At 37.8% G+C, this 13,745-nt stretch overlaps 1 protein-coding gene across 2 annotated transcripts in view; it reads right to left on the bottom strand.

The window, feature by feature from the left end:
- LOC142031228 (titin-like) overlaps nt 1-13,745 on the bottom strand; it is a 244,865-nt gene that overhangs the window by 74,952 nt on the left and 156,168 nt on the right. For both annotated transcript variants that reach the window (XM_075028344.1, XM_075028345.1), the window contains 30 exons: nt 13,522-13,690; nt 13,163-13,429; nt 12,742-13,008; nt 12,372-12,650; nt 11,855-12,263; nt 11,627-11,751; nt 11,265-11,531; nt 10,365-10,634; nt 9,951-10,253; nt 9,526-9,828; nt 8,981-9,168; nt 8,779-8,893; nt 7,917-8,201; nt 7,476-7,627; nt 7,196-7,343; nt 6,885-7,062; nt 6,671-6,792; nt 6,286-6,573; nt 5,897-6,193; nt 5,576-5,762; nt 4,880-4,995; nt 4,488-4,787; nt 3,945-4,244; nt 3,746-3,851; nt 2,456-2,652; nt 2,046-2,351; nt 1,675-1,953; nt 936-1,235; nt 531-833; nt 59-433 (listed from right to left, as the gene is read on the bottom strand). In XM_075028344.1, coding sequence (XP_074884445.1) covers nt 59-433; nt 531-833; nt 936-1,235; nt 1,675-1,953; nt 2,046-2,351; nt 2,456-2,652; nt 3,746-3,851; nt 3,945-4,244; nt 4,488-4,787; nt 4,880-4,995; nt 5,576-5,762; nt 5,897-6,193; nt 6,286-6,573; nt 6,671-6,792; nt 6,885-7,062; nt 7,196-7,343; nt 7,476-7,627; nt 7,917-8,201; nt 8,779-8,893; nt 8,981-9,168; nt 9,526-9,828; nt 9,951-10,253; nt 10,365-10,634; nt 11,265-11,531; nt 11,627-11,751; nt 11,855-12,263; nt 12,372-12,650; nt 12,742-13,008; nt 13,163-13,429; nt 13,522-13,690 — 7,201 coding nt within the window. The remainder of the gene's footprint in view (nt 1-58; nt 434-530; nt 834-935; nt 1,236-1,674; nt 1,954-2,045; nt 2,352-2,455; nt 2,653-3,745; nt 3,852-3,944; nt 4,245-4,487; nt 4,788-4,879; nt 4,996-5,575; nt 5,763-5,896; nt 6,194-6,285; nt 6,574-6,670; nt 6,793-6,884; nt 7,063-7,195; nt 7,344-7,475; nt 7,628-7,916; nt 8,202-8,778; nt 8,894-8,980; nt 9,169-9,525; nt 9,829-9,950; nt 10,254-10,364; nt 10,635-11,264; nt 11,532-11,626; nt 11,752-11,854; nt 12,264-12,371; nt 12,651-12,741; nt 13,009-13,162; nt 13,430-13,521; nt 13,691-13,745) is intronic.

Raw genomic sequence — 13,745 nt, 5'->3', positions numbered from 1 at the left:
CACTTCTTACCCAATACTCTGAACAAACTAAGTGTTTTTGAGGACATTCTTTACATACCTAACACATTGACTTCACATGAGGCTTTTGCAACACCATGGTCATTTTCCACTTTAATTGTAAATGTGCCATGGTCAGCTCTGATGGAGTCACGAATTGATAGTACAGACTCTCCTTCTTTATGATTGTCAATACTCGTACGTTCTGGCAGTGAAAGCTGGAAAGGTTTTTCTTCTTCAGCTTCACCCTTCTTCTTCCTTGTATAAGTTGTTACTCTCTTTTTGATTTCCTCTGGTCTGACAACTTCATCATTCCTCAGCCAAGTGATAGATGGATAAGGTGACCCTGAAATATGTGCCTCAAGTATGATCTCATCACCTCTCTTCACCTCAAGGCCAGACTGTAGGTTTGCAGCAAGGAAGACTTTTGGAGCCTCTGTAATAACACAGAATGATAAATGGAGAGTAGAATCTTCCAATATGTTTGAGGATGTATGGCAATTATTACAAACAATCAAATGAGCAATTCATACCAATAGGATCCACAGCTTTCACAAAAGGAGTAATCCGAGAAGGCTCACTGATGCCAGCAGCATTCTCAGCACGAACACGGAACTGATATTCCTTTCCTTCCTCAAGGCCTTTCACTGGATAAGTTAATAGAGGTACCAGATAGTCATTGCATCTCTCCCACCTCTCCTTGCCCTTAGCAAGCTTTTCTATTATATAGCCCATAATTTTGCTTCCACCATCAAACAGGGGTGGTTTCCATGTAAGTGTTACTGATTTTGATGTTGGGTTATGGACCTCAAGGTCAACAGGAGGATCTGGAGGCTCTGTGGAAGAGTAGCAAAAGAGGGATCATATGAGAAAAGAAGGTATGAAGATTTTAGTTAAAATTCAATTTGCTAGATCATTTAGTAGTAAAAAACCCTTACGTTTTGGGTCTTCTGCAATGATTGGGTTTCTTAGTTCAAGATATTCACCTCCTCCAATCTTATTGACAGCTTTAACACGGAAGTAATATTCACAGTTTGGGATAAGATCTTTGACTTGCCATGAGAGCTTATTTTCACCAGACATGACTGGGATATATGTTCTACGACCAGCTTCTCTGCGTTCCAGAACATAATGCAGAATAGGAGTACCACCATCAAAGTCTGGAGGTTCCCAGGATACTTTGCAAGAATTCTTAGTTACTTCGCTTGCCTTAATGTCTTTACACTGCCCAGGTGGACCTGTTTTAAATAAGAATAATGAAATTAGTTAACTAAATAGATGGGAAACTGTATTGCTAAATATGAAATTATGTTGCATTTCTTGGCTTTGCAGAAAGCAGACAAAACCCACAAATGTTGGCTAGACAGCATATATATGAATTTATGTTCCTAAAGGTGAAAAATATTCATAATTCTTATATGGTTTTTCATATTTATATGATGACTATTCATAATAGTTGGGCTTTGAGTAGCCACTGACTAGTTAGACCAACTTGGCGTAAAGTGGTTTTTTTGTGAGATTTTGTAACATTAATGCCTTTATGGTAATCTACATGTGTCTGTGTTGAAGAGATTCCTCCACATAGCAGAAAAGGGATTTTTCTAGTCCTTTCTTCTGTCAGCTGCAGGGCTCAAGTGAGGATAAGTCTGTTTCTCAGAATGGAAGAAGCCTCGTTACCTATGACTTTGACATTGACTGAACCAGTTGTTGATGCCAGCTTGTTCTCCAATGTGATAGTATAAACACCAGCGTCAGCATGAACACTGTCTATGACTTCGAGCAAGGCAGAGGTGTAGTCACTCTTCATTGTTGTTCTGTCACCAGCTTTCAACTCTTTGCCATCTTTGTGCCATGTTATAGTTGGGGATGGAACAGCTCTGAAGGGTACAGGGATACTTAATTTCTGTCCTTTAACAACAACAATGTCACGGGTTTTTAGATCAATGGTTGGATTGCCTGTAAAAGTAAGTATAATATTACTAGAAAGTTGCCAAACACCATTCTTTTTTCAGTTATGCAGATCTGAAAAAAAAGAGACTTATTCTTACAGTCTGGGTCCTTGGCAACAACTTTTTCTGAGATGTCTGATGGCTCACTAGCTCCAACAGCATTGACAGCTCTGACTCTCAGCACATATTCCTTGTCTGGAACAACACCTTCTTCCACTTTACATTTTAGGTCTTTTATTGGACGAGAATTGATTCGCATCCATTTTTCTGTTCCTGCTTCACACATCTCAACGTTATACCCAATAATAGGGCTTCCACCATTCTTCTCAGGTGGCTTCCATGCAATACAAATGTGCTTTCGACCTGCATCTGTGACATGTAAATCCTGAGGAGGTGAAGGAGGGCCTGCAGAAATGGAAAAATATGGTGTCACTTTTCTCCCAGAATATCTGTTCTACACAGCACACTGCTTCTATAATCTATACACTGTGTATTATACTACTACTTACTTGTTGGATCTTCAATATGAATGAGGTCAGTTGGTTCACTGGGATGACCACAGCCAGCTTCATTTTCTGCACGAACCTGGAACTGCACATCTGTACCTTCAATGACATCAGTCACTCTGAAATTGCAATCTGGACCAGCTGTCTTGCCAGCTTTTACCCAGCGAGTGGCTAGTTTTTCTTTCTTTTCAATAACATATCTGAATAAATCGGGGAAAATACTATTAGGTACTTGAAATGTGATCACTTCAGACTTCTTGCTCAATAAAATAGATAAAGAGCGATTAGAATATTTTGGCCAGTGGAAAAGTAGAGAGCCATGTGTGACAGGTTTAGTGAACTTTACTTCACAAATCAGCCACTTAGTCCTGGTAGGTGTTGGACATAAAGGGGCTGACATTACTGACAGACCCAATTCTGAAAGCCAATTCCTGAACATCTGCTCTGTTCTCAGGTTTTAGAGAACTGCAGAGGTAAAAGAACCTCCAAGCTATACTTGTATCTTTGCTAGTTTGGATCTCAGTGGTTAGTCCACTGAGAATATTGGTAGATATTACCTGTGAGTTACTCAGCTGTCGAAATTCTGCCTATGATAGGCTATGAGAAAGTAATGTGAATTAAGTTACTTATGTTGCTTCAGGGAGATCTCTGTAGTTGTCAGTTTGTTCAAGATATGCTTACTGTGATTGGGAAGGAGAGGAAGAGTGAAAATATAAAGAGGAAAATTCTAACTGGCACTCAAGGTCAATTTCAGAGGACAGATACTTTAGAAACCAAAGAAAAGGACAAGTTATGAGCAACCCAAAGGAGTAAAATAGTCTCTTTGAAAAGTGTAATAAAGAAGAGAATGAACAGAAAAGAGATGAGGCTTCACCTTAGCTGAGTGTATGCAATTTGAATGAGAAAGTAGGGCAGAAGGCAAAGGTAACAATACTACTTGGTGGATGGGTCTAAATGGCTACAGTTCTGGAGGAACTGGAGACTATGGTTGCATTAAATTTTTTGTATTTTATATACAGTTCAATTTAATCTGATTTGATAAGATGCTGTTTTGAGGGTGTTGATACAAGTTCATTGTTCATGCACATTAGGTTATTTATATTTGCATCATTTCCACATTTTAAAATCAAACCCTTTATTGCTTTGACCACATGGCTTCTCTTTTATATCCATCCACCTCTTTTTCATATAAAATGTGTCCATTTAAAATTTAAACATTTTGAGAGAAATGCTTTCATTCATGAAAAGATTTTGATCTACAGGACACACTACTCAAACTTAAGATGACCTTACCTTTGAATTGGTCTGCCACCATCATTCTTAGGTGGTTCCCATTTCAAATCAACATGACCCTTTGTCACTTCAACTATTGTAAGAGCATATGGAGGCCCAGGTGTTGCTAAAAAAAAAAAATACACACATTAGAAGAATAGGAATCCATTACATGTGAGTTGTTTCTACTGATCACTCAGTAAGCAAATCTGAAACTTACTGAAAGTATCTTTAGCAAGCACTGAATCTTCAATTTCACAATAATCACTCTGTCCAATGGCATTTTCAGCAGCCACACGGAACACGTACAATGAGCCTTCAGTCAGTGGGCTCACTGTGTACTTGGTATCTTTCACTGTTGTATCAACTGTCTGCCAGCCTTTTCGCCTTACATCTCTCTTTTCAACAATGTAGTTGGTAATTGGGGAACCTCCATCTTTTTCTGGTACTGTCCATTTAAGATCTGCTGTATTTTTGGTAATATTAATAACCTCAAGCCACCGAGGTGGTGAAGGAGGATCTGTAAAATAGAAAAAGAAGGTAAAACAGATTAGTGTATTTCCCATCAAAGATCTTGGAAGACAGGGAATACACCAAAACTATTAAAACTTTGTATTTTCTTTGCTGACGCAGGGCAGATTTTAATATTTCATAAGCCTTCCCAGAGTTCACTTGGTACCTACAGAGACAGGCAGACATGGGGCTTTTTTAAAGACAGAGACAGTATATTTGCAGCAGCAGTGCATTCTGAAACAGTACTCACAGAGCCTCTCTTTGCACAGCACAGGGTCACTGGGTTCACTGGGCTCACTCTCGCCAGCCTTGTTCACAGCTCTTACACGGAATGAATATTCTTGTTTCTCCATCAGTCCTTTGAGGAAGTGTTCAGTTGTGGGAACTCCTTCAGCTACTCTCACCCACTCATCTGTTCCAGTCTTTAATAGTTCAATGACATAAGATTCGATCTTTGCCCCTCCATCATGTTCTGGCTTTGTCCAGTTCAGGAATAATGATGTCTTGCCAACATCTTTCACAGTTGGCTTTCCAGGAGGCCATGGTGGATCTAGACAGGAGTCCAATATTAATTACATGATTGAAAACAAAGAAATTTTTTGTTGTTGTTAAATTGAGACATTAAAAATGTGTTTATTATACCAATTGGGTCTTTCACTAAGATTGGCTCCGTTTCCTTGCTTGGTTTTCCAGGTCCTGCAAGATTCTCTGCCAAGACACGGAACTTATATTTCTTCTTATTTGTAAGACCTTTAACTCTGGAAAGAAAAAATAAGTTTGATTAAACCAAATCTACACATTAACTCATGCCTAAAACGTTATTCTCTCTACTATTCCTAATACAGTTTACTTGGAAAATCTAAAAATACCCAAATTACTGCTAATGATGTTTTATGAAATGGTGAACATTCAAGGCAGGTATATTGTCAACAGTAAAATGGTGCACCATGGCACAGAAACCAATGTTTTGAGAGCCATCTTGCATTTTTGCATGTTCCATGGTTGTTCGTTAATATGAGTATCAGGAGAAAAAAACCCCAGGGTTTTGGCAAATGAGTACTTCAGATGGCTATGTCTGCTATTTTATAATGTCTTATAAATAATCACATAGCATAGAACTTATTAAGCATAACATTTAAAAAAAAAAGATGAGTCACTCTTCTGTAAAGATATTCTTCTTTAATTACATAAAAAAGTATGCCAATAGATGTTATTTGGATCTAAACTTACGGAAGCAAGGAGAAAAGAGTAGGAACAATGTAATACTTGTTTAAAAGCCTCCTGTTACATTTTTATGTCTTTGTGACCTATTTCAGACTAAACTGACTATGGTCTTACTTGAATGTTGTATCTTTCACTGGCATTTTATTGCATTTTATCCATTTATCCTGTTCAGGATCATATCTTTCAACCCAGTAGCCGGTTATGGGGCTGCCACCATCTTCATCTGGTTCATTCCATGTTAAGGTGACTGAGTCTTTAGTGACCTCTGTAGGCTTGAGACCTGTTGGAGGGCCTGGTGGATCTGTATAAATTAATAAATTTAAAAAAAAACCAAAACAAAACAAACCAAAAAAACAAAAAACAAAACCATCACACATATGTTTTTTTTTCCCCTGTGTTAAAATAGTGTAAAAATTTAACATTAATTTAACTAACCAAATGAATATTTTGCAATGATGGGGTTACACTGTGCTGGCTCCCCAATACCATACATGTTCTCGGCACTGACTCGGAACACATATTCTTTATGAGGAATTAAATTGGTAGCTCTGAATTTTGTATCCTTAATAGTTGATGACAACTTGTGCCATATTTCACTGTCTGTAGCTCTTTTCTCAAGGACATAGTTGGTGATTTTAGAACCCCCATCATCTCGTGGAGGATTCCACGTCAGAAGGCAGGATTCATTTGTAATTTCTGATACATCAAATGCAGCTGGTGGGCCAGGTTTATCTGTAGAGGACAAATGGGAATGTTAATCTTCTGCTTACATTCCTCAGTACATTACTAATGATTTTTATAAACAACATAAAACACATGCATACCAAGAACATTAACTTCAACAACAGCAGTAGCACGTCCACTGGAATTTACAGCTTCTATAATATAGGTTCCACTGTCACTCCTCTTGCTGTCTGTAATAGTGACTGTAGAATGATTAGGTTTGGTTTCAATGGTGATTCTGTCATCAGGTCTCAAAATTTTGTCAGCCTTCGTCCAAGTAATCTGGGGCTCAGGCTTTCCAGTTACTTTAGCTGGCAGCTCAATTTTAGTTCCAGCTTTCACAGTAAGTCCAGCAAGAAGCTTCACATCTAAGAAAATTTCTGGAGCCTCTGATTTAGGAAAGAATAAAAACATTGTTCTAGAAATAGTATTTCAAAGACTGTAAAAATAAAGCAGCTATTGTAATTCAGTGATTGAAGGAATTACCTTTTGCGTCAATGGCCTGAATATCATCTGTTGGCTTACTTGGCTTGCTAGCTCCTATTCTGTTCAAAGCCTTAACCCGATATGCATACCACTCTCCTTCCTTGAGTTTTGTTACTTCCATTCTGTTTGTTATAAAAAAAAATCCAGATATTTAAAGTGGGGACGATGGCACAATTAGTTGAAAGGATATACCTTCTGATGTTAATTTACTTACTTTGTTTCAACAACAGGCTCCCCACATATCTCCCACTTGTCTGTGCCACGTTGGGATTTTTCTACCAGATAGCCCTTAATGCGGGCACCACCATCATATTTGGGAGGCTCCCATGTTAGGAAGATTCCTTTTGATGTTGGATTTCTCCATTTAACATTCTCTGGTGGATCGGGCACCGCTATTAAAAATTAAAAATGTATGGCACCTTAGAAACCAGTCTAAGGAAGATATTTTTTTACATCTTATTTTAAAGAAAGTCAGCAAGATTTCAGAAAAAGAAAATCAGCAACAATGTGAAACAGTTGACTCACTTGCTGGTGTTGACATATTTACAGGTTCATCAATATATGCAGGTTCTCCTGGGCCGCATTTATTGCATGCAGAAACTCTAAATAAATATTCTTTTCCTTGGATGAGGTCAGGTACAGTGAACTCTTGGTCAACAACATGATCCATAACCTAAAGAGAAGGAAGGCTCCAATGTGATTCTAAAATTTATTTCCAAAGAGCAATTACCAAAATAAGACACAAAATTCAGTAGCACATGTGGAAACAATATAGCAAATAGAAATTGAGAAAGAATGAACTTACTTTGTTCCATGTTTTCCGGCTTACTTCACGTTTTTCAATTATATAGCTGGTAACTGGACTTCCACCATCATCTTCTGGAGGTTCCCATGACAGCTGTACTGTGTTCTTGATTATGTCTAAAACTTTAAGTTCTCTTGGTGCACTTGGACGAGCTAGAAGTCACAGAAATTGTATTAATTATTTTGTAGTCAGAGTTTGACAGATGATCTCTATGTAATCTATCTGCCAGAAGACTTTCTCTTCTTAGTCATTCTTCCTTAAACAGCAAAATTGGATATTGAAAACCAGAAAAGAGGTTTTCTAGAGGATGGATTTCTAGTTTTTAGTTATGTTTTAATATAAGTTTACTGAAAGTTGTGTGATTTCACATTATTAACCTAATCAGATTTTAGCAAGACAAATATGGAATATTATTGCTAGAATATATACATGTCCGCTTACCAATGACATTAACATCAATTTCTCCTGAAACAGATGACACAGGGTTTTCTAATGTTAAGGAATAAATTCCCTTGTCTGGACGTTCACTTGGAGTAATTACAAGTTCTGCAAAGGAGGCAGTGGTCTTCATTGTTACACGATCACCCTCTTTTAAGACTTGGTCACCAAAAGACCATGTGGCGGTTGGCACAGGGTAGCCAGTGATAGGAACACGGATCTTGATTGGCTCTGGAACAATAACTTCCAGCCCATCTTTAAATGCACTTAGGTCCATTGTAGGTCCAACTGGAAAAAGTGGAAAATGGATTTGATGAAATATTTTCGGATGTTATGAACATGGCTAATAATAGCTCTGTTTAGAGGCTGATTCTGATTGTATCTCAGCCTGCAGCTAAGCCTAGGCCTAGCTGTGGCTTATCACTCCCTTCCTCTCCTGGCTAAAGGTTTTTTAGAAATATGTGAGATGATAAGGCAGCTTAGCATTATCAAGGAGGAGATCTAGTTTACCCTTTAATATAAAATCTTTGTATTGTTTCAATTTTTTTTTTTTTTTTTTTTTTTTTTTGTCTTCTCTGCCTTTCTCTCTTTCTGTTACCTCCCACCTTCCACAAAGCTAGGTCAGGAGACAAAAGATCATGCCTTGCTCTTCAGGCAACCTAATAGGTCTCTGCCTAATAGTACAGCTAATTATCTGCAGAACATGTAATGGAGGAGAAATAGCTCAGAATCTCAAAAGTCTAAGGCTCTTTATAGTGGTGGCACCACAGTTACCTGGTGAAAAACATACATATTACCCACAAGATGCACTTTAATTGTGTGTCTTATCTGACGAATTATCTTTAATAAATAGCATATGGCTTACCAAAAGTATCATCCGCAGTTAATGGCCCAATAGCCTCTGCTGGGTCAGACACACCAGCTGCATTTTCTGCTGAGACTCTATAGTAATACCTGGATCCTGGTTTCAATCCAGTTACCTAAAAAGCACAAGTAATAATTTAGTAACTCATATTAAATATGATCTACACATTTTGAGTACTTTGCTGTTGAACAGAACATCTTACCTTAAAAGTAAGAGCAGGTACTAGCTTTGGGTTACAGCGAATCCACTTGTCTGTTCCTTCTTCTTGCCTTTCAACAATATAACCTAAGACTGGACTTCCTCCATCTTTGAGAGGAGGTTCCCATGTGAGCTGCACTGATGACTTAGTTTGATCAGAATGATCAAGGTTAATGGGAGGACTTGGTCTCTCTGAAAATAATTTGGGAGAAATACATTTTCACAACTGATAAAGGAGTATGGTTCTGCATATCAGCTGTCTATACCTTAAAGTACTCTCTTTAAAGCCTTTGCATAGCTTTTTCTAGACCAGTTTTTTAAATTGAGGTTGGATCCTAATTTCAGAACAAAAATATTTGGAGTTCTTACTGAACCAAATGGTAGCAAGATACTCCTGATATATCTGAAGGACAAAAGTAGGGAAAATCTAAGTGTACATGGTATTTGCAGCACATGTTTCTGAATTGAACTTTCCTGCACACATAATATATAAATAGCCAGAATGTCCCTGCCTCCTAATGTAATCACAATCAGTGCTTGCATACTTACTGATTGGGTCCATAATTTTTACTGCACGTGTAGCAGGACTTGGTTTGCCAACTCCAACCATGTTTTGAGCTCTTACTCGGAAGAAATATTCTTCATTTTCCACAACATCAGTAAGGACAGCTGACAGTTCATCAGCTCCAGTGGTCATAGTTGGCTCCCATTTGATGGAAGCTCTGTTACGCAGTTCAATAACGTAGCCAGTAATTGGAGATCCTCCATCATACTCAGGTGGTTCCCAGGTAAGTGTAGCTCCAAACCTGTTCACATCAGTAACTTCTACATTTTGAGGAGGACCAGGAACATCTGCATTTTATTTTAGAGAGAAAAAGGAAAAACAAGGTATGTGGTTTTATCCTATTGTTAGAGTTTGTACTGCTTTTCTTACACTGCCATCAAACACTGAGTTTTTCATAACTTCTGCTCACCAAATTTGCTCTTAGCTTCCACAGGTGTCTCTGTTTCCACTGGCTCACCAGTGCCCACTCTGTTCCGTGCACTAACACGGAAGAGGTACTCAACTCCTCCTTTTTGCAGTCCAGTAACAGTGTATTCACAATTTTCAGCACGGTCAGTGACCATAATCCAGGTCTTACGCTTGATATCACGTCTTTCAATGACGTAGCCTATTATTTTACTTCCGCCATCACTTTCTGGTTCTTGCCAGGCAAGGCCAACTTCACCATCATAAGTTTCAGTGACTTCCAAGTTTCTAACTGGACCCGGAACATCTAACAAAGATAGGACAATATTTTAGGGCATTGCATCTTCCCCCTCCTCCCCCCGCCCCCACCCCCGGCTTAAATAAATGCAAGCAAGGTTTTAATAATGGGAGTACTTACCAATGACCTCTACATTGATGAATGCTTCTGCCTGGCCATGTTTGTTTCGAAGTATAACCTTGTACCGTCCCTTATCTGATTTCTTTGCTTTATAAATTTTGAAGGTAGTGCAGTCAGTTGTTGTATCAACAGTTGTTGTGGGCAGACTTTCCTCCCCTTTCAACCATTCAGCTTCTGCTCTTGGATAGGCATCATATGGAACAGTCATAGTTAAAGGCTTCCCAACATCAACCACAAGGTTTTGATCACCAGTCTTGATTCTAGGTGCAGCTAAGGAAGATCAATGTGACAAGTAAGTATTTACATATAAAAAAAAAAATAAAATATTTCTGTAGTCAGCAAAGAGTTAACACAGAAAAGTAAAAGGAGGTGTTGTGTGAATTCTAAGCAAATCCTTCATATACTCATTGGATTGCTCTGGAGAAAGAAACTAAGGCTGGCTGGTATATACTGTGTCCTCCTATAAAATCAGGGAAGAGGGAGTTGCTTTTTGAGCATTAATTTAATTAATTAATGTATTTTATTGGTCTGATCCTGTAAAAGAGACAAATTAGGAATTAAATGTCTGAATGACTGAAATGAGTAGGCCAAATAATTTTCATGTTTTAGATCTGCAGCGAGCTAATGAAAAGGTTCTGTCTCCTTTAAGCTCAATTCATGCTCTTTGGGACAGACACTGAAAAGTGACCTGTTTTCCTCAACAATTGGATCAGCGTGGTATAATAAAACATATTTGTTGCCTGAATTATAATTCATACAGATTAACAGACTTGCACTTGCCTCAGCCTGATTGAGTATTCATTTTAATTCCACTCTTTGAAAGAACAAAAATCAATTTAGTTAAATAGTTAATTCACTAATCTAAGATTTTATGAAAGAAACACAAAGCAAGCAACTTACCAGCTAATTCAAGCTTAGCTCTAGCTTCCTTATCTTTGGCAATAAATCTGTACTCCCCTTGGTCACGAGGCTTTATCTCACACACCTGCAGCCTGTGGACCTTTCCTTCACTCATCATTTGATGTTTGTCACCTTGGACGATAATCATGTTGTTTCTCAACCACTTGACCTCCACACCATCTTTGTTCAACTCAGCCATGAAGATGACATCTGCACCAGGAGCTTCATAAATATCTTGTGGTGGTCGGATGATCTCAACAGGGATTTCTGAAATAAATGTCAATTCATTTGGTGTTATTTGTGTATTGTTTCTATTATTACCAGATAATGAAGAAATAAACTCTATTCAATTTTACACATACCTTCAACAAAAAGTCTTGCCCTAGATTTCCTGTCATCCACTCCACAGGAATATTCACACTCATCATCTAGTCTACAGTCTTTTATGATTAATCTGTGCAGATTTCCATCCTTTTCAAACTGGTATCTTTATGGCGGAGAAAAGTAAGCAGTATTTTAGTTTCCAGACAAAGCAACAAAGTAAAACAATCATGTTTAGCATATTAACAAGCATAATGAAATGTACATACTTTTTGCCTTCTTTGATTTCTCTTCCATTTCTGTACCATCGTACACTGGCTTTCTCTTTGGAAAGCTGGCATGTAAAGACAGCATCATCAAATTCAGTGACAGTCTGATCCCGGAGATGTTCAATGAAGTCTGCTGGTGCTTCTGTGATGAGAAGCTCTGCAACAGATTTGTCTTGTCCAGCGGTAACAGTGTATTCACCTTCATCTATAAACCCACAGTCTTTAATGATGAGTGAATGTTTGTATTTATCAATTTTGTACAAAATGCGCTTGTTGAACGTGATCTCTTCACCATTCTTTGTCCATTTGAGGGTTGCATTAAGGCGATTGACTTTGCACCAGAATGTGACAGTTTTCTTTTCCATGGTCTCAATGTCTTCAAGGGGCTCAACAATTCTGAGTTCCTCCTCTGTTAAGACAAAAACCCCAAAGAAGTAATTAATTTACATCCTCATGATCCTGATGTGAAATTGAATGTAAGATGATGAAATAATTTTAATACAGTGCAAGTTTTTACCTAATACTGTTAAGGCAGCAGAGCTTTTGGCGTGTTCACCTCTCTGGTTTGACAGTGAGATAGTATAGGTAGCTTGATCTTTCAACTGTGCATCTCTGACTCTGAGGGTGTAAACTAAATCCTTCTGGACAATAATGTATTTTGCACTATCAAATATCGCTTCATCATTTTTGTACCACTTCTCTTTGGCACCTTCTTTATTGACTTCACAGTTGAAGATAATTTCTTGACCCTCATTAGCTTCTTGGTCCTTGAGGGGAGTTATAATCCTGAGTTTTTCTGAAGTTGAGAAAATAGAAGAAATAAGACATCATGTAGTATAAGGAATGCAACAAAATATGCACCTGCACATTGATAAAACAAAACTTACCAATCACTGTTAACCGTGCTGTAGCTTTAGCTTCACCAACCATGACAGTATACTTTCCTGCATCTCCTAGAATAGAGTCTTTAACCACAAGTATTCTCTTTTTGCCATCTGAAATGATGTTGTACTTATCACCAGGCTCCAGGACCGTGTCACCCCTCAGCCACTGTACTGTAATTGCCTCTTTGGATACTGAACAGACAAATTCAGCTTTGTCTCCTTCAAGCACCTCAAGATTTTGTGGTCTAGTAAGAAATTCTGCTGCAAGTTCTGAAAGAAACATTTTTGTAGATATATATGATTTTCTTTTAATTTTTGCTTATGAAGAGAATAAAACAAGTTGTGTATTCTTACTGATTTTATTTATTTATTTATTTATTTATTTATTTCCCAGAAAACAAGGCCATCAAAGTAACTCTCTTACCATGTACAGTAAGTTTTCCTGTTGTACTAGAGCTTGGGAGCTTGCAAGTGTATTTGCCAGCATCTTCAGGATGAGCATTACGTATAAGCAGAATTCTCTTTCGGCCATCAGAAATGTGTTCAAATCTACCACCATCAGGCACCTCCTCATCTCCTTTAAACCAAGTAACTTCGGCACTAGGCTTTGAAACTTCACAGATCAATTTTACAGTGTCATTTTCATTTACTTCAAGATCAGGAAGATTTTTTGTGAAAACAGCTTCTTCCTCTGCAACAAGAATTTCAAAAGATGATTAAAGTCTTTCACCAGAAAAACATCTTTTCTTGTTCATAGATTAGATTCTAAACCACTGTGTTTACCTATCACTGTAAGTAGGCCTGAAGTTCGAGCTGTTTTTGCTTCACAGGCATATTCAGCTTCATCATCAAAGACACATTTACTGACAACAAGAATGTGTTCTGCACCTTTGGAAATTATGTCATACTTTTTGCCTTTTCTAATTTCAATGCCATCCTTAAACCATTTCACCTGTTTTAGAACAAATAAACACGGTTATTAATATTAACATACTCATCATGCATTT

Source organism: Buteo buteo, chromosome 5, assembly GCF_964188355.1.
Source record: "Buteo buteo chromosome 5, bButBut1.hap1.1, whole genome shotgun sequence".
Taxonomy (NCBI): Eukaryota; Metazoa; Chordata; class Aves; order Accipitriformes; family Accipitridae; genus Buteo; species Buteo buteo.
Note: the sequence above shows the minus strand (reverse complement) of the source record. Positions and strands in the feature narration are given on the sequence as shown.